Source organism: Capra hircus, chromosome 22 (assembly GCF_001704415.2).
Source record: "Capra hircus breed San Clemente chromosome 22, ASM170441v1, whole genome shotgun sequence".
Classification (NCBI taxonomy): domain Eukaryota; kingdom Metazoa; phylum Chordata; class Mammalia; order Artiodactyla; family Bovidae; genus Capra; species Capra hircus.
In genome coordinates, this window is record NC_030829.1 from 14100035 (window position 1) to 14127584 (window position 27550).

General features: G+C 40.6%; 1 protein-coding gene across 3 annotated transcripts in view; it reads right to left on the reverse strand.

Annotated features, from left to right (window-relative positions):
• The window catches only part of ULK4 (unc-51 like kinase 4), a 498780-nt gene that overhangs the window by 377588 nt on the left and 93642 nt on the right, over positions 1-27550 (reverse strand). For all 3 annotated transcript variants that reach the window (XM_018066892.1, XM_018066893.1, XM_018066891.1), the window contains 3 exons: positions 24684-24767; positions 14448-14609; positions 5347-5529 (listed from right to left, as the gene is read on the reverse strand). In XM_018066892.1, the coding sequence (XP_017922381.1) occupies positions 5347-5529; positions 14448-14609; positions 24684-24767 (429 nt within the window). The remainder of the gene's footprint in view (positions 1-5346; positions 5530-14447; positions 14610-24683; positions 24768-27550) is intronic.

Genomic DNA, 27550 nt, shown 5'->3' on the forward strand with positions numbered 1-27550 from the left:
TCTAAGTGACATTAGCTACTTTTAGTTTCTAGATACTATGATTAAATAGAATTGCAATGCCCTTATCCAGTATCTCTCTCCCTGGTAAAACATCAGGAAACGTGTTTACAGCACCCTCAAACTCCTCCAGCCCCAGATCTTTAAGATCAAACATTTGTACGCCATAAGAGCTTGGAAGAGACCGAAAAATGAAACCAGAAAATATACCAGGTATTTACAAAATCAGTTTATATGGCACAAGACTGGTAAACAACCTCACACATAACTTATAAGGTTTTCTCTTATGCCTGGGCATGCCTTCTGGAAGGTACTCATCCAGAGTCACTCAAGCAGTTCAAATGAACTGTGAAAAGGTTATCAGTTCCCTACATCTAGTGATGATTCAAGAATTACATATAAAATACTGTCTACCAAGGATTCTGAAAGTATCCTATGAAGAGTTTAATTTGTCCTTTTTCTCTTTTTTTGGAAACAGGGCAGAAAAACAGTTTTCATTTTTTGTTTTGCCCAATTTTTCTAATTACTAGAATATGCAGAATGCATGATTTGTAACAGAGAGAGCCCCCTCGTACCATGGCTGTGAACACTCACTTTCACATCACAGAGTCTAGAACTAACACTCATTTCGATAAAGGAATCTTCTGCATTTAGCACATTATTGGCAAGCAGATCCTTTTGAAGATGACGACAAAATAAATCAAGCTCTGTGATGCACATGGCTGCTGAATAACGATCGTCTAAGGACAATGATATCCAGGTAGCTAATGCAGGTGATACTGTAAAGTTAAATTCTTTCAACACACCAATGTCCATTCAAGAACATAAACATTATTCAGAAGGTAATAATTACACCACTTAATGAATCTACTGTAACTTGAAAACATGGCTACAATTACATATTTCAAGTGGAGAATCAGAGAGATTAATTACAAACCACACATGTGCGTGTTCGGTCATGTCCAACTCTTTGTGACCCCATGGACTGTAGCCTGCCAGGCTCCTCCTCCTTTCCAGGCAAGAATACTGGAGTGGGTTGCCATTTCCTCCTTCAGGGGACCTTCCCGACCCAGGGATCAAACCTGCATCTCCTGCATTGGCAGGCGGATTCTTTACCACTAAGCCACCTGGGAATCCCGACAAACTGCAAGTAACTATAAATCATAAATTATGCTGCTAATCAAGCAATCCTAAATGCTAGGTTTTATTGTATGATAAATATAGCATGTGTCTTAATGACTGCTGGTTAAATTACAAGTAAACAGTACTCTCATCGTCTACCTTTCTAGAGAATAATTTAGCATTATTTATGCACAGGCTTCGAAGTATGCATAACACCTGTGGTAACTGATTAGCAGTGGACACAAAGATGCATGGAAATAGGATGCTCACGGCATCAGCCTGAGTACAAACCACAAAGTCAGAGGCACATAGCTCAACAGTGGGAGAAGGGTTCAATTACCATACACCACAAAATGAAAACTTATTTTTAAAATGTTCTTAGGGTGTATTTAAAGACAGATGCCTAACTATGATAAATCAACACACTTCAATCATAATTTTATAAATGTGTGCATAAAATACATAGACATATGAACCGAAGACTAAAAGAGATAAACCTACATGGCAACAGTAATTAGCTCTGGGCAGTGAGATTATAGTCTATTTTGTTTTCTTCTTTTGGTTCTTCTAAATTTTCTGCAGTAAACAGTAATTTCTCTCACTTAAAAGGAATGGCAGGGGCCTCTTTGGGGGCTGAATTTCAACACAAAAATCTACCACAATACATAGGCAACAGTCCCCCAAATAGACAGGTGTGGTTCTTTCTTCCCATATCCAGCTGGAAGTGGTAAGCCTGGTATCTGTTCCTGGGCCTCTTTCTCTTCCACTCATTCTAGCCTATTAACAAGCAACGCCTGGGAAAAACACAATTACCAATAATAACCCCTAAAACACACACCTACATGCAAATACTTGTATTTTTCTTTTTTAAGTAAAAATAAAACCATGGCCACTGTGTCAAACCCCTAAGGGAAGCCAATATCACAGCCCTACATGAGCTGGATCTTCTTCCTACTTCCCTGCCTCTTTCTGCATCCCTTCCCCACTGCTCACTGTGGATAGCACTGCTGCTCTTCCTTCTCTTCCAGGGTTTCTCCAGGAATTTTCACATTTCAGGGAAGCTGAACTAAGTACAGAGTCCTTCCTGCACATGTTCACACAGCACACTCTTTCTTGTTATTGAGGGCTCAGCCTGGAACATCACCTCCTCAGAGAGGTTCTCCATGACTTCCCCCTACCCTCCCCCAGCAAATGGTGTCTGGCTCCACCCCCTGCACACATCCCCCTGCAAGACATCTTATCAACATCATCTTGTTCAATGTTCTTCAGGGCACTAACACTATCCGAAATTATTCTGTTTCTTGGCTTACTGTCTGGCCTGAGCATCAGCTTTAGCATTTATAACCTCCATCAACTTGACAAAATCACTCAAGGCGCTAAGTCTCAGTTGAGAATAACCCAAGGTTACAAGTCATTAAGTGTCTAGTCTGTGATAAATGTTCAATATAATGGTAGATTGTTTTAATTAATGAAAAATAGAACCTTATCTTTTAAATGACAATTCACTGTATTTAAATGGACACAGATACATTTTAAAGACTACAGGACAAGACAGACAACATGTACAACGGTTAGAGGCCTCGGCACCTGAAGATGAGTATGTCAATGAGTTTGCTGGGGTTTTACTCCACCTCATACATCCCATACTGGGTGCTGGATAACACAGCAGTCCAGAAACACCAATAGCGCATGTGCAGGTGTGAACACACACACACACACACACAAATACAGGGGAAACATCAGCTCTCTCAACCAGACACACACACACACACACACAAACACAAAGGAAACATCGGCTCTCTCAAGCCACAAGACTGGGAAAGGGACAGCCTGGAAAGCCCAAAAACATTCAGACAATAGCTACTTTACTTCAGCCAAGCACCATGAAAAAACCATGGCCCTTTCAGCAAAGGGCAAGAGGGGAGCCTAGACTCCCACCCTCATGTGACTCTAACAAGGCATCCAACACTCCTCCCTGCCAGGGAAACAGAAAGGACAACAAGGAGAGCTGGGACTTTCATCCCAACCCAGCAATAACAAGCCCCCCTGGCCCCAACCATGGTATCAGCAGAGATACTGATGGGATGCCCAGACCTCCACCCATATTCACACCCATGTTCCTCTCCCCACTCCCGCTGAGATGGCATCATGAGAGGCTGGTGAGAGGCCTCCGCCTTTGCCACCTTCTGCTAGGAATGGGGCGCCCACCTGTACCCAACCAGTGTCAGTGGAAGAGCAATGAGGAGCCCTTCCCCCCACTAGCCAGGAAGGCATCAGAGAAGGCGGTGGGAGGCCTGGGTTCCCACCCCTGCCCATCAGGAAGGAGGAGCTCCGCCACGTCACTGGGGTGTCAGCAGAAGCCCACAGGGCAATCTGGGCTTTCACACCAACAGGGGAGGAACTAAGCAACGCCACCCTTCCTCTGCCAGTTCAGTGTCAGAGGAGACCCACCGAAGCGGAGATTTCAATAAAACCCAACACCCAAAATGTCCAGTTGATAGAGCTTCCGTTTAACAAGATGACAGAGTTCTGGAGCTCTGTTTCACAACAATGCAAATATACTTAACCCTACCAACTACACCTAAGAATGGTTAAGAGAGTAAATTTTATGTTTTTTACCGCAATTTTAAAAATTTAAGTAACAATACTAATTAAATTCAAAACATTATTTCTCAATTAACACAGGTTATTATTCAATCATTAAGACACATGAATATTAGTTAAACATTATAAAATATAAAATCATTTAATTAATGCGTATTATTTCACTACCTTTGTGAAATACCGTATTTTAAACTCAATCAATCCATGCCTGTGTGAAGAAAAATAAACTACAAAACGCTCAGCCTCTCTTAACACAATTTACACAGCAAAACTACTCAAATGGTACTCTCTCTAATACAACGATAACAACCTTCAATGACTTGGTAAATTAAATACCAAAAAATTAGATACACAAACTATACTTTCTGTGAGGCTCAAATTTCTTAGCAGAAATGAAATCAGACTAATAAAAGCCAAGAACTGGCTTGCTCTCTATTTTGACTTTTAAGATCAAGTTTACTATGTAAACATGACAATTATTAATCATAGAAATTTTTAGCTTTATAAAAAATCAAATTTAACACATTGCATTTCATGCAGAAGAACCATGGCAAACACTATATTTAAGTGGCCCCATTCCACACTTCTTAGTCGTGTTACCTGCTGAGAATGTTTCAGAACACTCTAATTTGACAGCTATTATCCCTCAGAAAAAGTTAGATAATTGGTCCAATAAGTGCAAAGAACACTGCATACTACATCACCCTTAGGAAGATTCATAACACATGAGCAACTGAAAAACTGGGAAAGGTTGTACAAGTGAAAATCTCTCTGACTCACTGCTTTCCAAATGTGTGTATGTAGCCATGGTCCACAATTTTCATCCACTAACACCTCACTGGACACTAATGTTCAAGGGCAGGACTTCTCCAACCATAACCTTCCACCCAATCCTCTAGAGACCTCATTAAAATGTCAGCTCTGATTCGGCAGGTCAGGGTCTGATTCGGCCTGATTCAGCTCTGATTCGGCCTGAGGGTCTGCGGATCCGAAACGCTCACAGGTGATTCCAACGTTTCTGGCTCAGGGATCGCTCCTGAGTAGGCAGCTAGAGAAGACACTGAGGACAGTTACAGCAGAGAGTTCTTTGTAGCTGTGTGGTTTTGTGATGTGAACTGAACACTTACAGACTCTACAGTGCATAAAATACAGGTATATCAAAGGATTAGAAGGAGACAAAGTTAAAAACAAGAGAAGGGGTGCTCTGGAGGTTCAGTGTGCTGGCGGAGTATCAGGACAAGGAAAGGAATGAAAAATGAGTCAGGGTGAGCAGAGAATATAAAGGGACCCCTCCAAAAGGCAGGCAAAGGACATGGGAAGAGAGACGGGGGCTGAGGACAAAGAGCCATGAGAAATATTAGCATGGGGGAAGGATCCATAAATTTTCTAACTTTTCATTACTAAAATGGGACAAGTCGGCAGAGCCATTTACCGGATTTCTATTTTAATCACTAAAAGACTTTTATAACATCTTCAGATGAATGGCCTGTGGTACAGAGGTTTGGCAAATTCAAAAGGGCCCCCTCGAGATGAAAAATAAATTCCACAGAGATATATTGCTTATGGGGCCACTAAAATCGCAGAAGAAAACACCCATTTTTTAAGTGGAATCACAGGTCAAACCTTTTCTTGGATTAGCCTCTGAAGATGAATCCCACAGGACAGCATTGCACTGAATAAGGTCAGCATGTACTGCTGGACTTTGCAGATGGCAGAGGCCAGGGAGTTTATTACCGAGGTCAGTCCCACCTTCTCAATCACATTCTGGAAGGCAGTAGGAGAATGGCGAGTGATTCTACACAAGGCCTGCAGAGAGAGGAGAACAGACACGTTAGAAGACTCCAAGGGCACGAACCAACCTCCAGAAAGAGAGCAAATACTTGTGTGAAAAGGAGAAAAAGGTGCTCAACTTGCTCCTTCATCACTTATCTTGGCATAAGTAATCTGAACAATTTAGACACACTTAAAATTAAAACAATAATCCAACTTCCAATAAAAATTTAAGTTGGGAAACATAGAGCAGAGAGGGAAGGGGGTTTAGGATGGAGAGGACATATGTATACCTATGGCTGATTCATACTGATGCATGGCAAAAACCATCACAATTGAAAGGTACTTATCTTTCAATTAAAATAGAAAATTAATAAATTTTAAAATTTAAGTTATAAAACATTAGAAGATCTTACAAGTATCATGTACGTTATGCTGCTGCTGCTGCTAAGTCACTTCAGTCATGTCTGACTCTGTGTAACCCCACAGATGGCAGCCCTTCAGGCTCCCCCATCCCTGGGATTCTCCAGGCAAGAATACTGGAGTGGGCTCCCATTTCCTTCTCCTATGTACATTATAAGTTAACTAAAATGATAAAGGTTTTTCTGTATAGACTCATAAATTATTTTAAGCAATGAAAACATTAAGATAAGCTTTCCATATGTAGACACTAAATTAAAGGCTGAAGAAATTGTCATAAAAGTAAATATTTAACATTTACTGTTTAGTATGTGAAGAACACGATCTGAGAATATCTAAAGACTATTTCACTTAATTCTCCCAAATAACATTTGAAAGGTATTATTAGCCCCATTTTATAGATCATAAAACTAAGGGACAGAGTGTTTAAGTAATTTGCTCAAAGGCATAATTTGCTAGCAAGTGGCAAAGATAGAAGTCAAACCAAAGTAATCAAGACCCCTGAGCTAGTTCTCAAGTTCTCATAGACTATTAAAGGCGAAATTTACAATTAACAAACTGGAAGAATTTAATAAGTATTGTAATGGAAGTGGGCTCAATTACGCTTGGAAAAGCACGAAAAGTTAAGTCAAAAAAAGCTACAGGAGGAGGATGATAACTGAGTCAGTTTTTGAAGGTCAGTGGGAAATGGACAGGTGGAAAAGTAGAGGAGAAAATTCTAGCCAGAGAGAAGAGAACAAGTATTCACACGGAGACATGAAGACGCAGAGCAGGTTCTAGGAAGGGCAAGCTGTCTGATGCAACTCTCAGGGGAAGGAGAGACAGAGAGAGCGGGAAAGAGGGAAAAATGACGACTCACATGCTGAAGAGAGTATCTTTTCCCATTCTTGCCTCCTTTGCTGAAGATTAACTGACCACAGATGCATAGGTTTAATTTCAGGCTCTGTGTTCCACTTGATCTGTATGTCTTGTTTTTGTGCCAATACCACACTGTTTTGATTAATGTAGCTCTATAATACAGTCTGAAGCCTAGGAGGGTGATACCTCCAGCTTCATTATTTTTTTCTCAAGATTGCTTTGGCAATGAGGGCTCTTCTGTAGTTCCACACAAATTTTAGGATTATTTGTTCAACTTCTATGAAAAATGTCATGGGTATTTTGATAGGAATTACATTAGATCTATGGATTGCCTTGAGTACTATGGCCATTTTAACAATATTAATTCTTCTAATCCAAGAGCATGGGATAGCTTTTCCATGTCTTCCAATCCTCTTCAATTTCCTTCACCAGTGTTTTATAGTTTTCAGAGTGGAGGTCTTTCACCTCTATAATTAAATTTATTCCAAGGTATTTTAGTCTTTTTGATGTGATTTAAAAAAGGATTTTTTAAAATTTCTGTTTCTGACAGTTCACCATTAGTGTATAGAAAAGCAACAAAGTTCTGCCTATTAATCTTGTATCCTGCATCTTTGCTGAATTCATTTATCAGTTCTAATGTTTTGTTTTTTGTGTGTGTGTGGAGACTTGAGCATCCTTGTCTGGTTTCTGATTTTAAAGGAAAAGCTTTCAGCTTTTCACCACTGAGTATGATGTTAGTGTGGATATGTCAAAAATAGCCTTTATAATGTTGAGATATGTACCCCCTATAACCACTTTAATGAAAGCTTTTAGCATGAACGGATGCTAAATTTTGTCAAGTGCTTTTTCTGCATCTATTGAGATAATCACATGATTTTTATTATTCCTTTTGTTAATATGATGTACCTGACTGACTGATTTGCAAATGTTGAACCATCCTTGGATCCCTAGAATAAATCTAACTTGATTATGGTGTGTGATCCTTTTTATATATTGTTGGATTTGTTTTGCAAATATTGTGTTGAAAATTTCTACATCAATGGTTCATCAAAGGTATTGACCTGGCATTTTTATTTCTGTAGTGTCTTTGACTGGTTTTGGAATCAGGCTTAAGTGGACTTGTAGAATGAGGTATCACCTCACACCTATCAGAATGTCTATCATCAAAAAGTCTACAAATAACAAGTGCCGGAGAAAATGTGGCGAAAAAGGAACCCTTGTACACCGGTGGTATAAATGTAAACTGGGGCATTCACTATGGAAAACAGTATGGAAGTTCCTCAAAATTCTAAAAACAGAACTACTATTTGGCCCTGCAATTCCACTCCTGGGTATATATCTAGAAAAAAAATGAGTACATTAATTTGAAAAGACAGATGAGCCCCAGTGTTTGTAACAGCACTATTTTAAACACCAAAGATATGCAAGCAACCCCCCAAAAAGATAAGTGGATAAAGAAGATGTAGTGTACACACACACACACAAGGATGGAGTATTACTCAGCCATACAAAAGGAGGAAATTCTGACATTTGCAGCAGTGTCAATGGATCTAGAGAATATTACGCCTAGTGAAATATATTTGACAAATACTGTATGATACCACTTATATGTAGAATTTTTTACAGTAATACGAGCAACTGTGTACAGGAAAATAGAAACAGACTCACAGATATTGAAAACTACTGGTTACCAGAGGACAGAGAAGTGAGGGGTAAGTTAGGGGTATGAGATTAAGAGACACAAAGTCACGTATTTTAGAGCACAGGAAATGATAGCCATTATCTTGTAATAGCATTTAATGAAGTATGCTGCAATTCACAGGGTCGCAAAGAGTCGGACACGACTGAGCAACTGAACTGAACTGAACTGAATGTGTAAAAGTACTGAATCACTATGCTGTACCATGGTAAATGTCTGCATGGTAAATCGCTTCTGTTGTGTCCAACTCTTTGCAACCCTATGGATTACAGCCCGCCAGTTCTTTAGTCCATGGGATTCTCCAGGCAAGAATACTGGAGTGGGTTGCCATGCCCTCCTCCAGGGAACCTTCCCAACCCAGGGATGGAAGTCATATCTCTTACACTTCCTGTACTGACAGGCAGATTCTTAACCACTAGCACCACCTGGGAAGCCCCACTATGCTGTATGCATAAAACTGATATAACATTGTAAATCAACTATACTTCAATTAAGAAAACAGAATTGTTCCATTATTTCAGTATCATCTCAAATATTATTTAATTCTTGGATTTTTAAAAAAAGGCATTCTAAATGGAGTCCCTAAAGATCATGCTACAATTTGATTTTTTTAAGGAAATTTAGAGATATCCCTTAAAGTGACTTAAAGACAGTGAACAGTAATTATCATTAGCACTGTAACAATTCCTGGGAGAGGCTTTCAAACTAATACTGACTTGTTATTGATATAAAATATCTACCCAACCATATGGGTTATTTCTTGATGCAAGATTTGTCCAAGTTACTCCTACGTGTATTCAAAGTAATATGAGGGCAACTGTAAGGTCCTGTCTTCAGAAAGGCACTCAAATGCCTAACTTATCTTCCATATGGAAAAACTCATGCAAGAAATAACCTTTAATTCGTCACTTCTGGATATAAAACACAGTTGAGAGTTCACAGAGGCTTAAGATCATATGAGTACTTGTATTCCTCAAATTAAAAAAAATTAAATCTCAATTTTGATTTTCAGTAATCTGTTGTTTAAAATCTTTGCTTATTGAAACAGAGTTTGAAATTACATTTTATAGCTGTAAAGAACATTTTCAGTTCAAAATTCACTACAAAATTTACCTCAAAAAGGACATTATGTTATCTCCAGTTTTTTCATTAACTTTTTTTTTAATTTAAGGATAACTGCTTTATAGTATTGCATTGGTTTCTACCAAACATCAACACAAATCAGCCATAGATTTACTCATGTTTCCCAGAATTTTTAACCATCTATTTATTAAAGCAATGTCTAAGAAAGAGACTAATTTGGAAGTGCAGGCTGCATACCTATTAGAAACATGAACAGAATCCCCGTGGAATAAGTTTAAGAACCATTTCTTTTCTGTCTCGTGAATGATTTTTTTCTATGTCATATCAAAATTACCTTGGGGACCTCTTCAAACTCTACACACTCTCATCTGACCTCTGAGACCTTAAGCTACATGGGAAACGGGCAGCGGGTGGAGAGAGAGGAGGAAGCAGTCAGTGTTGTTGAAAAGTTCTCCTGAACCACCATCCTGAAACACTCTGCTTTGTCACTCTTCCTCTCAGCATGCCAGGAATTATAAATAGCCCAATCACCTCCCTCACTGGAGCCATTCTATTCAATCTAACTCTAAAGGTTTCTCTGGTTCCCACTGTGGTTCATATAGAGATTCCCTACAAACTTAATAAATCCAGAAATCCTCTTATCCATTCAACACATTTCCCAAGTCAGGCCCACTCCCTTCAACCACCAATCCCTAAGCAATGGATGCCATTCCTGAGGGGGAAGGATTAATTAGCCATCTTTCACGCTACACCCAGGGCAGTGTTTTCCAAGAGCTTCGAGGCCTAGGGCAGCGGTTCTCAAACTTCAATAGGCATTAGAAGTGTTTGTTAGAATGCAGATTACTGGGCCTCTTCCTTCAGAGACTCTGAGACAGCAGCTCTGGGTCAGGGTCCAAAAACCCATGTTTCTTACAAATTTCTAGGTTATTTAATGCTGCTCATCTGAGGACCACACTGGCACAGGGGACTCTATGGGGCCAAGAGATGATAGGTCAGTCTGGGTGAAAGACAGTGGTGGCCTGGATTTCAGGGGTAACAACAGAGCTGCAGAGAGAGGCACACAGTCCTGGGCTGTATTTGTGAATCACAGTCAAAGGACAGGTTGACTAGCTGGATATAAACAGCAAAGGGGAAGGAAATAAGGAAGACGAAGCAGCAAAAACGACATCTAGCCCTTTGTTTTCCTTCATCTATCTTCCCTTTCCTTCCCTTCCCAAAGACAATACATCAGATTCTGAGGAAAGGGGGCAGACAGGGGAATGGGGGCATCCGCTCATGGAGCCCAGGAAGTGGAGCGGCAGTGGCAAGGCAGGAGGATGACGATACAGAGGAGGAGGCCAGAGGGGATGGAGTCTGCTACGCTGAATAAACGAGCTGAACAGGTCAATAAACACACTGAGAATAATGGGAACCAGGTTTCTGTTCAAGAAGGGATTTACAGATACAGAAAATGGGAGGTCCAGAAAGAATTCTAATCTATTGGATTAAAATTGGAAGCATCAGCATGAATGCATGAGTTTTGTTCCAAATACCTACAGTGATAAATGTAGGAATAATTCTATGTATGTGTGAACATGTGCACGCGTGTGTGTTTAGTCGCGCAGTTGTGTCTGACTCTTGGAGACCCCATGGATTGCAGTCCGCCAGCCTCCTCTGTCCCTGGAACTTTCCAGGCTAGAATACTGGAGCGGGTAGCCACTGCCTTCTCCAGGGCATCTTCCTGACCCAGGGATCAAGCCCATGTCTCCTGCACCGGCACACAGCTCCTTCACCACTGCGCCGCTTGGGAAGCTCCATGTGCATATACGGGCACATACACTTTTTTTCTATCTCTGAATACTTAGAAGGCCTGAAAACAATAAAACCCCAAAGCAGTAAGCACATCACCCAGACTGTGGGTTCTAAACATCAAAGCTTCCTTGGAGAAACGATTGGCTCCAGGGTTGGCAGAGTGAAAATACGAAAGTAGTCCAAAAACTGCATGGTTTCAGAAAGGAATTGAGTGATCAAACAATGACAAATAGATCAACAGGACACAAAAGCCAGCTTGGAGGGCTTCTAGCATGATCCGAGCATTCAAACAACACACAGTAACGGTGGTAACAGTAATATGACATTGCACTTCATCAAATAAAATGGGCATCCCTGACCATAATGATACAAATACATGCATATATGAGAGAGAAGGGACAGCGCATCCTTACAATAGAATTCCAACCAATACCAAAGGCCTATTTTTGCACTGCTCTTAAGTACAATGTGCAACAGTTTTTACATTTTTAACGGGTTATAGAAAACAAACAGAAAAATAAAACAGATATGGGACCTAGGGAGGTGGGATCGGGTTGGGTAGAAAGGAGGCCCAGGAGGGAGAGGTTATATGTATACAACAGCTCAGTCTGTCATACATCAGAAACTAACACAACATTATAAAGCAATTATACTCCAATAATAACAAACTTTAAAAAAAAAAAGAATACGGAACAGAGACTATATGTGGCCACCAAAACCCAAGGTACATACTATCTGGCCCTTTATAGAAAATATTCGCCAACTTCTAATATACAAGGAATGAAACAACCAGATAACCATCATATGGCAACCATCACAGAGGCATCTGGTCCAGGTAGGGATCCTCAACAGTGCTAAGGAGGTTCAATGGGAGAACAATAGACAGACCCAGGTTGAGCCTTACCCTAAAAAATACAAGCCCCACACCCTTTAAACTCATAAATGACATGAAGTTCCCAGAAAGGCTGAGAAACTGTCTCAAATTAAAGGACACTAAAGAAATATGAAAACAATATATTAACACATTACTGAATATGATCCTGGGGCACAAAAGAAGAAAGAGACATTTCGGGGGAAACTGGCAAAATTTCAGTGAAAAATTAATAATTTAGATGAATGTTGAGAACAAAATATAAGAAGCCCAAGATGAAAGAGTGAAGCTTACCGTGTCAGATGAAGAAAGTGCTAGAAGGTGTGGGATTTTGGTGGAAACAACTGCAAAGAACTTTGCCAAGAAAAGAAACCATGCTGAGCATAAAGATAAAAATGATAACATAAACTCAATTAAAGCAAGACAGGTTGGTGTTTTTTTTTTAAGTCCAGGATTAAAATGAAGGCCTTAAGTAAGATATGACTCAAAGATGCCTTGAGAAAGTTCACTGGTATAACCTGTAACTCTGACAGTTTCTTCATAATTACTAATATCACAACTTGGGGAGGGGATTCTAACAATGTGAAGCTCGTGAAGCAGGTGTCCTTTGTTTAGAGACATTCAGCGAGCAGAATTGTTAGCCCTTGATCTTCAAAATAACGTGGCAAATAAAAGAACTCAAAAATATCCATCAGAGGCTGTGCTGATAGCTCAGTAGTAAAGAGTCCGCTTGCCCACGCAGGAGACAAGGGTGCGATCCCTGATCCAGGGCGATGCCACATCCCACGGAGCAACTAAGCCCGTGTGCCGCAACCACTGAGCCCAGGAACTGCAGCTCCTGGAGCCCACGCCCCAGAACCTGTGCTGCACAGCAAGAGAAACTGCTGCAGTGAGAAGCCTGGGCACCACAACTAGAGAGAAGCCCCTGCTCGCCGCAGTGAGGGAAAGCCAGCCTGGACAACAGCCGAAAAGAAATACAATTATAAAAATACACATGGCCATCAATAGCCACAGGATTTAGCGATATGCAAGTAATTCAAGACGTCAGCAAGACTAGGTTCATTCACATTTTTATAGGACAGATAAAGCAGGCCCAAAAGGAGCATTTGTGGCAAAAAAAAAAAAAACAAAAAAAAACCTTTCCAAGAAGTATGGCTGGGGTGATAGGGGAACAGATGGAGGTACACCCTAGAAAACTTTGGATATGTTTTTATGTGGGATTTTTTTGTTTAATTGGGGTAAAGAATACATGAGCGCTAATTAATAAGATTTAGTAGACAAGGAGAGGTTAAAGATTTAGGAAAGAGCAAAAATAACCATTTGACTGAAGATTCTCAAGAACAGATAGAAGAATCATGGAGAAGTTTCTCTGAGAGGAGAAGGGGCAGCTCATCAGTTGTAGAAGGAAGGGAAGAATTGAGGCAGGACAGGGATGGAGGCAATCAGGTCCACAGACGCGGAAGACGGACCCAGGGATAATTCCCATTGGACGTCTCTGTGGTTATCTGGGAAGTATGGGGGAAGTCACTGAGAATGAAGGGGGGAAAAATGTCGAAATGAAGGCTTAAGGAATAAAGATAAGGTCTGAAACTTGGCACAGCAAGCACCACAAGGATGAGTCAGCTTGAGAAATACAGGGAGGGTACCAGATAACACTGAGAGCCCAGGTAAGACTGGTGATCAAAAAGAGCATTTAAATAAATCCTGAGACAGGCTTGAAGCATTTTCACTGACCCTTATATTGATACAACCAGGTTAACACATCTGCATACATAATTACCTTTTACACCAAGTCGTTATAACCATGGAAGTGAAGTAATAGACAATCAGGATACAAAAACTACAAAATCATAGATGCCTGAACTTTAACATGAATTCATTTGAACCATATGAAAAACCCATTGGACATAAAATCTGAAAGAGGGAGCTAACAAAAACAGTCAAGGAACACTAAAAATACACCAGACCGAATGCTCTCCCCAACCCACTACTGCAGCTTTCCACTATCACCTCCAAATAGCTTTTGGAATCCTAATGTCAGGATCATACAAGACCCTTTCGGAATGTCCCAACAGTCCTCTTGCCTCAGGAGAAAAATCAAATTACTGTTCTCACCAACTGCCACTCGAGATTTCCACCTATTCAATGAAATTCACTCTATGTCTAGCACAGTTCTTCAAATTTGGTATTTAAATACATGCAAATATATCCCCCAAAGACGCTCCATCTTACCGATATTGCTGTTATCCTAAGAGAATCAACTGTGGAATGTTTGAATAGGTACCATAAAACAGGCCCTATTTCCCCAGTAATAAAGCCCTGGGCCTGAGCAGAAAACGTAGTGCAGACATTTTCAATAATCTTTGCTGCCATGTGATTCACAACACGTTCCTCCTACAGAGAGAGAGAACACAAGGAGAAAATTAAATAGGTATTATTAATATTTAGGATGACAAACATATACACATCATTTCTTCATAACCATTGCTTTATAAATAAAGACCTGACACCAAGACCATCACCTTTAGGTGTTTCTAGAGGTGTGGTCATTTTTTCTGGCTACTATGGAACCATTACATTTGGTTGAGTGTTAAACATAGTTAAAAATAATTCTACATATATTGTTGTTGCTGCTGTTGTTTAGTTGCTGAGTTGTGTCCGACTCTTTTGTGACCCCACAGACTGTAGCTTGCCAGGTTCCCCTGTCTGTCCATGGGATTTCCCAGGCAAGAATACTGGAGTGGCTTGCCATTTTCTTCCCCAGGAGATATTCCTGACCCAGGGATCGAACCCACACCTCCTACATTACAGGTAGATTCTTTACTGCTGAGCCACTAGGGAAGACCCTAATTTTCCACATATTTCCATAAAAAGGCTGAAATAATCTAGAAAATACACATAATAACTTATAGTATAACAAAAACTTGACAATGATTTCAAAATCATAAGGAGTATGCAGAACAATCATCAGAAGTTACTCTGGGCTGGAAATAATTAGCTAAAGACCACCTAAATTCAGGGCATCAAGGAAAGTCCTAAGAAAGAAATTGCTCCAGTGGTGTGACCAAATTCACCTCAACTAAAGGCTGTACTATATTGTCCTAATAATGCTTAAAAGTCTCAAAAAGGATCAAGCTATTTCCAGGTAACTTAAATGAGTCCAAGAAAAAGTACAAAAGCACTTAAAAGACTTTAAAAAAAAAAAAAGTACAAAAGTACTTAAAAGACTTAAAATGCCCAACAACATAAAAATCACAATATTTGACATCTGATTAAATTCATACACACAGAGCAGGAAAATATGACTCATAAAGAGAAAATTCAGTGATAGAATAAGAAAAAAGCATTTAAATGGCTATTATAAATACAGTCCATATACTGAAGAAGAAAGAAGCATGTTAAGAATGAAAGAAATGGATTAAAAATGACCCAAGTCAGAAGAGTAGCGATTATAATGTTTAATATGAGAAATACACTGAATTGGAATGACATCAGACTCTGCAGACTCAATGACTAGAGAAGATTAGTGAAGACACAGCAATTAGCAAAAAAAGAAAAAAAGAAAAAGCTAGAATACAGGAGTGGGTTGCCACGCCCTCCTCCAGCCTATCTTCCCAACCCAAAGATCAAAACCGCGTCTCCTATGGCTCCCTGCATTAGCAGATGGGTGCTTTACCCCTTGGTGCCACCTACAAAGCCCAATCTAAGAAACTCAATGAACCTCAAGAGGAAGAAAGAAGAGTAACATCAAGGTGCATTATAATAAGAAAGCTGAACGCCGGAAGAACTGATGCTTTTAAACTGCGGTGCTGGAGAAGATTTGAGAGTCCCTTGGACTGTAAGGAGATCAAACCAGTCAATCCTAATGGAAATCAGTCCTGAATATTCATTGGAAGGACTGATGCTGAGGCTCCAATACTTGGGCCACCTGATGCAAAGAACTGACTCATTGGAAAAGACCCTGATGCTGGGAAAGACTGAAGGCAGGAGGAGAAGGGGACGACAGGATGAGATGGTTGGATGGCATCACCGACTTGATGGACATGAGTTTGAGTAAGCTCTGGGAGTTGGTGATGGACAGGGAAGCCTGGCATGCAGTCCACAGGGTCAGAGAGTCCGACACAACTGAGCGACTGAACTGAACATCATAATCAGACTGCTAAAAGGCAATAATAAAGAGAAACTTGTAGAAACAGTGACAGTAAAAGGACATATGGAGACTGTCTAACACATTACCTAACAAAGAGAAGGCTGATGGGAGACTTCTCATCAGAAACCACGCAAACCAGAACACAGAGGAACAACGCCTTTAAAGCACCCAAAGAAAAAGAAGTAACCGTCAACCTGTAAATGTGCACCCAACAAAAACAGCCTTCAAAACAGGTTGGTAAAAGGCACAAACTTTCACCTATAAGATGAATAAGGTCTGGAGGTCTAATGCAAAACAATGTGACTCTAGTTGGTAACACTGTATTGTATAACTGAAATTTGCTACAAGAGGAGAATTTAAATGTTCTCACTTCTACCACCCAAAAAAGGTAGCAGGATAAAATATGAGATGATTGATGTGTTAGCTCAATAGGGGAATGTATGCATCTATCAGAGTGTATGCACGTATCGAATCATCACTTTGCACACTTTATTTTCCCCCTAATTATACATACATACCGAGTCACGAGAGAAGTCCCAACAAATTCCAAAGACTTCAAATCATACACACACCATTCCCTCTATCCACAATACCATGAAGTTAAACATAATAATAAAAAGATTTTTTTAAAGATAGGTATTAAATGAGAAAGACACAGAAGAGCTATAGAATTTGTTCAGTCTACAAAGCATATAATGGGATAAAACAGTTAAAGGAACATGAAAATTTACACCGAAGTCCGACCAGTGTAAACTGTACAGCCCTGTGGAGCTTCCCCCCTAAGATTATCTGCCACAGGAGAAGAGGAGGTGCAAACCTCCCTCTGGCAGTGAGCACACCACACTTCGTGCCTCTGACCTCACCAAGAGTCGGGAAACTCATCTACTGCCCGTGCTCAGAAAAACACTCAGGACTGCTTCCTTATGCCATTCTCAAAGGTTCACTTTAAGACACAGTAGGCAACTCCATACTTGGTAAGCCCTACTGCCTTCTACTAACATTAGCATTCCAAATATTATTAACAGTGATATTAAAAAGAAAAACACACACAAAAAGGCTGCATCATTCCTATTCCCCATACACACTGCCCACTTTCACTATATAAAGGCAAGGAGAACGGTGCATACCTACAGAGAACCCGATGTTAATGGCACACGCGTTCTTTATCAGGAAAATTAAACTTAAAACTGTGACAGTAACAAAAATAGAAAACGTAGCTGTACATTTTCACTTTTATCCAATATCAAGAGAATTTAACTTCTCCGTCCTCATTCTAGATAACTAGTGTCCAAAAACACTTCAAAGATAATACACATAATGACTAATATCTCTATACTTTCTAATTCAAGTCCTGTCTTTTTCTAATTAAATACATAAGCAATTTACCACTAGCTTTCTTTTTTTAAAGCACTAATTATAAATTGGAAATTCAATTTCCTCTTAAAAGAAATTTGTTACATCGAAATTGTCTAATAAGCTATTGTTCAGAAATGAATAATCAGGCCAAGGATTTATTATTTGAGCCTCACTTTTTAACATATGGCAGGTGTTCAGTTCAGCACCCATAATTATATACAGACTTACAGACTATTATGCAAGTTATTTTAAAAAGAGGAGGTTGATTAGATACAAATGCATAAAATGAATCTCCTCTAAACATGTGGAAAGACTCTAGGTGCTATTTTCAGTGTGCACTGAAGAATAGGTTGCTACCTACCCAGATAAAAATCACTGCCTTCAAGGAAAGTCAGCTTCCTCAGCCTCCCTATTTCATACACATATTGAACACATGCCATGTAAGTTCAATGCCAAATGTTCCCAGGATCAGTACAGTGATAATACCAAGTACATAATCTGTCTTTGCTAGTATAATCATTGGAAGGACTGATGCTGAAGCTCCAATACCTTGGCCACCTGATATGAAGAGCTGGTGGCCTTCACTCGAGAAGACCCTGATGCTGGGAAAGACTGATTGCAAGAGGAGAAGGGAAGACAGAGGATGAGATGGTTGTATGGCATCACTGATTCAATGGACAATGAGTTTGAGCAAATTCAGGGAGACAGTGAAGGACAGGGAAGCCTGGCATGCTGCAGTTCATGGGGTTGCAAAGAGTTGGACACAACTTAGCAACTGTAAAACAACAAACATGAGGGTCAAGGCAATGGTATGGGAAGCTGTCAAAGAGAGCCCAAGTCAGAAGCACGTGGAAGATCAACCAGCAAGGTACCTTTCTTCATACAAAACATCAGGTGGGGCTCCAACTATCAAACTACTCTAGAGTGGCACACCTGGGACTCAAATCCACATCCTCTGACTCCCAGCTCAAAGTCTCCAAAATGCCAACGCCAAGTCAAAACAACGACTCAGTGTCATGGACACCTTTTCTTCTACACTGCCACACTCTCTTTAAAACAGTTATACCAGAGAGACTTCCTTGGTGGTCCAGGATTCTTAACAAACAATCCGCCTTCCAATGCAGAGAACAAGGATTCGATCCATGGTTATGGAACTAAGATCTCACATCCCACGGGGCAACCAAGTCCAAGTGCCGCAACCTAGGCCCGGCACAGCCAAAATAAAAACAAATAAAATTTTTCGAAAATAAAATGTTATACCAGATTTTTTTTTTTTTGGCATGTTCCACGCTAAGTCTCTCACTCTAAATATTTCCCTCTTTCCACCTGAGCATTTACATCTGTAACAAGATCAAAACCACTTGACTCACATTTCTACTATCATTGTTAAAATTACAGAAGTCATAACAGGTTGACCTGCTTGGAAAATAAGGTCATAAGCTCTTAGGTGATCTTTTGAAGAAGAGAAAGTTTACTGAACACTATTTAAATAAACTCATAACAGTCCCAGAATAAGACTACATTTCTCTCTCAAAGTGCATCCTACAATTTGCCACAGGATGAGATATGTCTGTGGGCAAATAAATTTGCAAACATCATATACAATATGCTCCCATGTGGATTCATAATTACAAGTTCTGAAAAGTACTAAATACAAACGAAAGCATTCAACTTTGTTTAACCCGATATGTCCCAATGTATCTGACTAGAAAACCCTTATCATAGAATACGTAGGAAAATCCCTTGGCAAAGTTAGTTATCTATATGCATCAGAAACATGAACAAAATTTATAATTTAAAACTAAAATTGTCTTCTAAGAAATTTACATATGAGTTAAAACAAAAAAGTACAATTCCCATACCACATTTTTTTCAATGCACAGATTAGAAAGATAAGGGGTAAAAATCAGAATCAATGGCCCATTTTCAATAAGGCACATTACTAAGTTTTGAAAGTATAAAAAGGTCAATAAGTTAGGCAGAAAATATCAATATATTTAAGAACAACAGAAACAGCACAAATAATATATATATTTTACCACAATTTAAAAACATACAAGAGAAACAGAATAGACAGTCTTAATCTATACAGTAATGCAACTTTGTTATTGTAACAAAAGAAAAAAGAGGCAATAAAAGTCCACCCACCTGAAAAAGTTTAAACCATCCCATAAAAAAACCCTGGACCCAGAAAAAAATTTAAACTAGGGATTATCTATAAAAGAACAATAATGGAAACACTACATGTCAAAATAATGGGACACAGCTAACACTAGGTTGAGACAAAAGTTGACGGTCTTAAGTGTCTTAGTCACTACATGAGAGAAGGGAAGAAAATGCAAATATAGTTACAAAACAGCAAGAAATGGCATACTAAACCAGAAATGTTTTTTAAAAAATCACTTTCCTAATAAATGAAGATAGGGCAGTATCTTAATCATCTTTGCCTCTCCTGTATCCAGCTGGTACATAATGTGTTTCATAAATGCTACCTCTAAAGAATGGGAGCTGTATCTGAGAGAGTTGACTTAAGCAGTGAATTAAATACATTAGCCGAATGTCATGGAGAATTCAAAGGAACTACAATCATCTTATTTCCGTGTTTTTTAAACCAAATATGACATTCTCTCGTGAGTCTTCTCACTGAGTATGCCCTCCATTATCATTTCTATCAACCCTCCTTAAATTTATTCATAGACGCATACTCTCAATCAAAGTACCAACAGGTGAACTGGCATGTGATTTTCAGAATCAACTTTTCAAGTAAAAAGAAAATTTAAAAGGAGCTCAGAAACTCAGGAAAAAGATTACAATGGTAACAAAAAAAAGTCACTGTATATTTTCAAGATTATTAAAAAATAAGGACTATTAATTTAAATAGCACGGCACAGATAACAGCCCAACAGAGCTAATTAGAGCCCAGGAAGAGACATGCACACAGAAATGACAGAGGTGACACCAAAGAGTCATGGGGAGAAGACTTTTCATTAAATGATGGTGGAATAACTGATTACATTTATTTCAAAAATAGAACTGGACCCACACGTATCACCACACACAGACACACAAAACAATTACAAACAAATTAAACTTCTAAACAGAAAAAAGGAAAAAATAAAAAATAACTTTTAGAAGAACATGTAACATGGGCGTTCCTCGTGGCTCAGTGGTAAAGAATCCGTCTGCCGATGCAGGAGACACAGGTTGGATCCCTGACCCGGGAAGATTCCACCCACATGCCTCAGAGCAACTAAGACCACGCGCCACAACTACCGAGCCTGTGCTCTAAGCCCAGGAGCCGCAACAACTGAGCCCACAAGCTCGAGAGCCCGTGCTCCACAACAAGAGAAGCCAGCACAGTGAGAAGCCTGCACACCGCAGCTAGAGAGTCGGCCCCGCTCGCTACAGCTGGAGAAAGCCTGTGCAGCAGCAAAGAGCCAGCACAGCCAAAAATTAATGAAGTTTAAGTGAAAGTCGCTCAGTCATGTCCGACTCTGCAAATTCTCCGGGCCAGAACACTACAGTGGGTAGCCTTTCCCTTCTCCAGGGCATCTTCCCAACCCAGGGATCAAACCCAGGTCTCCTGCATTGCAGGCAGATTCTTCACCAGCTGAGCCACAAGGGCAGCCCAAGAACACTAGAGTGGGTAGCCTATCCCTTCTCCACCGGATCCTCCTGACCCAGGAATCAAACCGGGGTCTCCTGCATTGCAGGCAGATTCTTTATCAACTGAGCTATCACAGAAGCCCAAAAATAAATAAAAGTATACACAAAAACTTTTATTTATTTTGGGGCTTCCCTGAAAGCATCACTGACTCAACAGACATGGGTTTGGGTGGACTCCAGGAGTTGGTGATGGACAGGGAGGCCTGGCGTGCTGTGGTTCGTGGGGTCACAAAGAGTCGGACACGACTGACTGACTGAACTAAACGGATACACACAAAAAAGAATATGTAACAGCACATCTTAGTGTTAGATTAACATGGATTGATAAATTTCTATTAAAGTTAACTTCTGCTTAGCCACAGCTACTATAAATGAGAAGACCAAACATCTTATGGATTGATAAATTTCTATTAAAGTTAAGAACTTCTGCTTAGCCACAGATACTATAAAGAAAATGAAAAGACCAAACATCTTATGGATTGATAAGTATCTATTAAAATTAAGAACTTCTGCTTAGCAACAGACACTGTAAAGGAAACGAAAAGATCAAACACAAAATAGAAAAGTATCTGGGACTCGTGTAAACAACAAAAGATTAAAATCATACCCAGAACACATAAAAGAAATTCCTGTGGGTAGAGTACCATGACATCTGAATTTTTTCAGACATCTCAGAAAATAAACAAATGAATAAATAGTACATACACATATATGGATATATATACATACACACATATTACAACAAAGCAAAAAAGGCAAATATATTAACAGCTGATGGAAATAAAGGCCATTAGTTTTCTTTCCTTTTCTAATACTTGAAACATTTTATAGCAATAGCTGGTAGAGGCAGGGCAGGGGGATGATGGTATGCAGAATTTCTACAAAGCAACAGAAGAAACTGGCTTAAGACTTGATAATCATTTTCAAAACAGGAAATTCCAAAAACCAAGATAAACAGAAAAAGATGGTCATCCTCATTAGTAATCAAGAAAATGCATATTAAAAAGACACTGAGGAAACAATTTAATGCTCATGAGATTGTCAAAAATTTAAACTGTGACTCTATCAAATGTTCAAGAAGATGTGGGTCAGTGGATACTCCTATATAAACAGATACACGTGTGCCTGTATTTCTGTATTGAGGCATACACCAACACACTAGTCAGTGGTACCGATGAGCTGCACTTTACACAATCAACATGTATCAACCTCAACCTAACTTTAAGCAAAAGAAAAAAAAATTAAGTCTCAAAAGAACATGGTGCCAATCCATTTATACAGGGTTCAACATTTAGAATCAATCTAGTATTTAGCAATACACTCAAAAAGGGAAACAAAAATCTGTGAAAAGAAAAAAAAATTTAAGCAAAACAAGAAAACCTTGGTGAAGTTTATCACCAAAGTTAGAATACTCCTTGAAAGAAAGTACAAATTTCAATCCAGAAGAGACAGAATTCTCTAAGCAACCAGTCTTTTGCTTTTTAACAGAGTGAGTCAGAGTATGCACTTTTAACCATATCCACACAATTCATATACTCTTCTGTAAGAAAAGAACCTACACTCAGAAATACCCGTAGGAGCTGGGAAAACAGTTTTCTACATTAAAAAAATTAAATCATCTAAGACAAGTGGCTTAAAAATTATTTTACCTTCAACTATGTCCTGAATACAATAGACAAATTTGCTCAAGAACTGCTACAATTGAATTATTTTTGAAAAGACAGTCCTTTTTTAGGGGGAATGTTCACCTCTGAATTTGTCATTTTATAGGGACAGTGTTAGTGTACGTGCTGCCAAAGCATACACTAAAACGTCTTCCAAATATATAAAATTTTCACAAATTAGAGTTCTAGACTTTCTTCCCTCTTCATGAAAAATACACAAGACCTGACACACATACCAAGAGAGAATAAAAGACAAGTGTATATGTTCACTGTGAACTATCATTATATCATTAGCTATATCATTACGTTACCGTTAACAACACACATGCATAGCAAACACTCTTCACAGTATGCACTCAGTGAGAAATACAGGAGCACTTGGGCAGGACATGTCTAATAAAGGACACCACCTCATGGGTTAGAACTGACCACCTTTTACTCAGCATTCGTCTAAGTTTTATAAATTAAAGATACAAAGCTTTAAAACTTTCTTTACACCATTTAAAAAATCCCTGGAAGACTCCTGTCTCCTTTGAGCTCCTGTATTTTGTCCTTCGGCGTGAAAGCACTCAACAGATTCCACTTTATAGTTTTATCTCATCTCCCACAACAGGTAGATGTGTGCATGAACATAAAGCCCACCTTCTTCATCCGTGTGCCCCCTGGGTGTGCCTAGCTTGAGGCCTTGAATGATAAACCCAAACATGTCTTTTGACTACAGATAAAGATAACTTAATTCTCATATTGTTGATACAGTGCAGTTCACTGGCTTCATGCACACCCCACAGGGACAACTGGCTACACATTCACCCCACAGGCTGAGACGTGCTCTCGATGCCTTTCTGGATCATTAGGGGAAAACTGCAGAGATTTTTCTGTTCCTGGAACATCACGCCATTACCATAACATGCATGAAGTAATGAACTCAAAAGGAAGATGTTTGTTTTGACATTTTTTTTTCATTCCTTAAGGAATGCTTTTAGCCTATGGCTTTGCCTTGGGTGAAACAATGTCAAGGTTTAAAGCAAACAAAAATGCCAGCCTTTGAGGTCAGCTATAAATCCTCCTCACGGTCACACACAGGAGCTACTTATGCAAGTTGGCTGGCTGGCCAGCTGGCTGGTTTTCAGCCATTAACAGTAGCAAAAGAAGGGATGTGCATAAGCTGAAGAAACCACATCAGATAATAACAACTACTTAATATTAAAACCAGTGGATGCTGGTGGCAGCTTTCTTATTTCTGAACCACAAAATGGCAATATGACAAGATAATCACTGGGCTATCGAGGCTGGCAGAAAATTCCCTGCTTACACCTGGCTTACTAAACTGAGCTACTGGTAACTGGAAGCGGGGGATTAAGGATATGTCACTGAGAGCTACTTAGGTTGTTTATTATTTGCTATCGTCTCTTAAAAAGCAAGACATTTAAACAAGTGAATGTGAGTTGGTTTTTTCACTTGCTCCACTGTAGGTCACGGGCTCACGGTGGCTTGTCGGGATTATTTAAATTCAGGAGCGGTACAGCGCTTGGCTGACAGGCCCGTGCACCGCTGCAGGCTACAATCCTCACACAGTGCCTGAAGGGTTATTACAATTGCAGGCGTCTACAGAGGACAGCAAAGCAGCCTTACCCCTTCCCGGAGGCACCTCATTAGCACCGTGTATGCAGCCAAGGGAACAGCCCAGCATTCTCGGGGGTGCTTTTTTTTTCCTTCCTAAAAATGAAGCAGAAGGAAAGGCAGTGAGGCTAACGGCACAGAAGGTGTTAACCCTTTCAAGAGAAAAGGCCAAGTTTCACACAAATGACGTAGAACTTCTTAACATCCTACCGCAAGTACTACTTACAACCTGCCAATTATGACCTGATGAGGGGTCCTTTACTGCAGTGTACATACAAAGCACTTCTTCCGTTTCCCAGTATGTCATATATGATGCTGATAAGCTCCCCTCAGCAACAGCTAGATGGAAAGAACCAAGGGATGACAGCAAGCTCTGGCTGATAGAGAAACCACTCCACTGATAACCACAGATTACCATACACATACTTCTACGTAAAGGTATGACGTCACCTGGAATGACTTGAAAGCACAGGACCTGCAGTTTGGAGCAGTATCTCTGGATAATCCACAGGAACAAGGAAAGCACAGTCTGCTGCCTAGCGAGAGGAGGCTCAACAAAAGCACGCAACTAGGATCAGCGAGTACACAGACTGGGGGGATATCAGGGATGATTCTTCCACAGAACTAAGTTAGAAAAAGAACCACAGGAACTCTCCTGGAAGCTAACAAATAAAGTCACAGAATCAATCAGGGGCCACAGAGAAAGGTGGGGAAAAAACCACTGGTTATAGCAGAAGAGAGTAGGTTCTGCTTAGACAGAATATTTCTGTTTTAAGATTGTCCAAATGTTAGAAGTGGTACCTTACTGATCCAAAAGTACTTAATACCCATGATGAGAATTGTGACTCGTTAACACTGTACCCGTAATCATGAAATGCCACACATGGTCATAATCTAGCCGTTATCAACCAGAGCTGCTCCAGCTCAAAAATCCCTAGTCCAGCATCCAATTTAACTTTCAAACACAATGTGCCTCCTTTAAGCTCATTTATTCATGACATTCACCACAGGCTTTCCTGAACATCCCTGGACCCTACTCCCCATGTTCCTCACCCTTTTTCTTTACCCACATCTATCACTGAGATTCCTGGCCTACAACTTAATCACTCCTGACAAAGGCCTGAAGGACCTCATCCTTTGGAGTTCCAGTGTCTCAGGTCTGGGGAAACGCAGCCGTACCTGAAGGCAGTAGCTTGTTCTCTCTAAGCCTGTGGTCAGACAGCTGGGATCTGGGAGGAGGGGACACCAAAAACACAGACTCCACAGTGCCGAAGGATGGGGAAGCCCAGGGACCTTCCATGTCACTCACCAGGCCTGCTTCTCTCTCTGATCGAGTCCCTCTCCTGAAAAACTACAGCATTTCAACCACCGCCTCCCAAAACTTCGCTTTTCTTCTTCACAAAGATCATGAAAGTCACAAGAGAGGAACCATGCGCTCACCTCCACCTGCAGCTGCTCATACCCTGGGTCACAGCAGGACAGGCTCCTCCACCCCTTCCATGCGGGCTCACAAGTCCCCGCCCACTCTTCTTCCTTCAGGGTCACTAGCTTCTGGACTATCCCTTACTGCTCCTAAGCGTTCAACATCGTGTCTCCATGGGATCCTTCCTATTTCCACCAGACTCACTGTCATCTCCCATTTTCAAAACTGCCCTCCGCCCCCACACCCCTCTGCTCTTTCCCAGGGTGATGCTCACTTTACACTGACTTACTCAGGATCCCACATCCCTCTAAATCCTCAACACACAGCAGTCTGACTTCTGCCTCCCACTCCATGTTAAATAAATACACAAAACAGCTCTTGTTGGGTTCCTGGTTGACTTTTGTATCCACTCAACTCAGGGGACTCTTTGTAGTCCTTTTTCTTGGACCTTAACTTCCACATTCAGCCCTATAAACTCTTTTCTGAAATACCCACTCCTCTCCTGATTTTGCTCCTCCTTCACTTACTTGCAGTTAGGATCCAGAAGCTTCTCTTACAATCCTCCCATCTATTCTCCACATTGAAACCGGAGTCACTCGTGTGGCACTTAAGTCAGATGACATCCGTACCTTTCTTATAACTCTTAACCAGCTTCCTCTTGCTCTTAGGATCAAAACCCAGGCCCCCAACTTGGCTGAGGAGCCTTCCACGGTCACATCCCTGTCTCCTGCAGCCCTGCCTCCTGCTCACTTCCCTCCTGTCCCACTGGTCATGCTGCAGCTCATGACTGGAAACGAGCACCTACTGTGTGCCAAGAACTCTTCTAAACAACAGTCATGCAGCGATGAGCAGGACAGACAAATGTTCTGTCTCAATGGTGTTCAGTGGGGCGGGAGGGGGCAGGGGGCACAAAAAAAGGTTTTTTTTTACTTAAACAAAATAAACAAAGCAAGACAGTCATGCAAGCTATAAAGAAAAGCACAGCTGGCCAAGGGGCTAGAGGAAGTCTGTACACAAAGAGCGTCATCTCACAGCTCTCAGGCTCAGGAGGAGGCTCTCTGCAGAAATCCATGCCAGAGAAGACGAACGGCAGACATGTGCAGGTAAACACTGTGAGCAGGAAGAACAGCGAGTGCACAAGTGTGGCAGCAGGGTCAGGGTGTGGGGGGTTCGAGGGCCCACGGGGAGGCCAGCGAGGCTGGAAGGAGGAAGCAGCTAAGACCCCAAGGCCCAGAGGGGACTGGAGGACTTTAGACGTGACAAGAAGAAGACGGGGAGCAGGGAGAGCCCCAGGAGTGACAACGGTGGCATCGCCTGTGTTTCCACAGGCTCTCTCCAGCTTAGCTCTGCGGAAAGACTCCAGTACACGCCAGCGTGACGCAATGAGACCATCTGGGAGTTCTTACAACAGGCCAGGTGACAGATGGTGAAGTGCTGGACCGCAACAGACAGAACA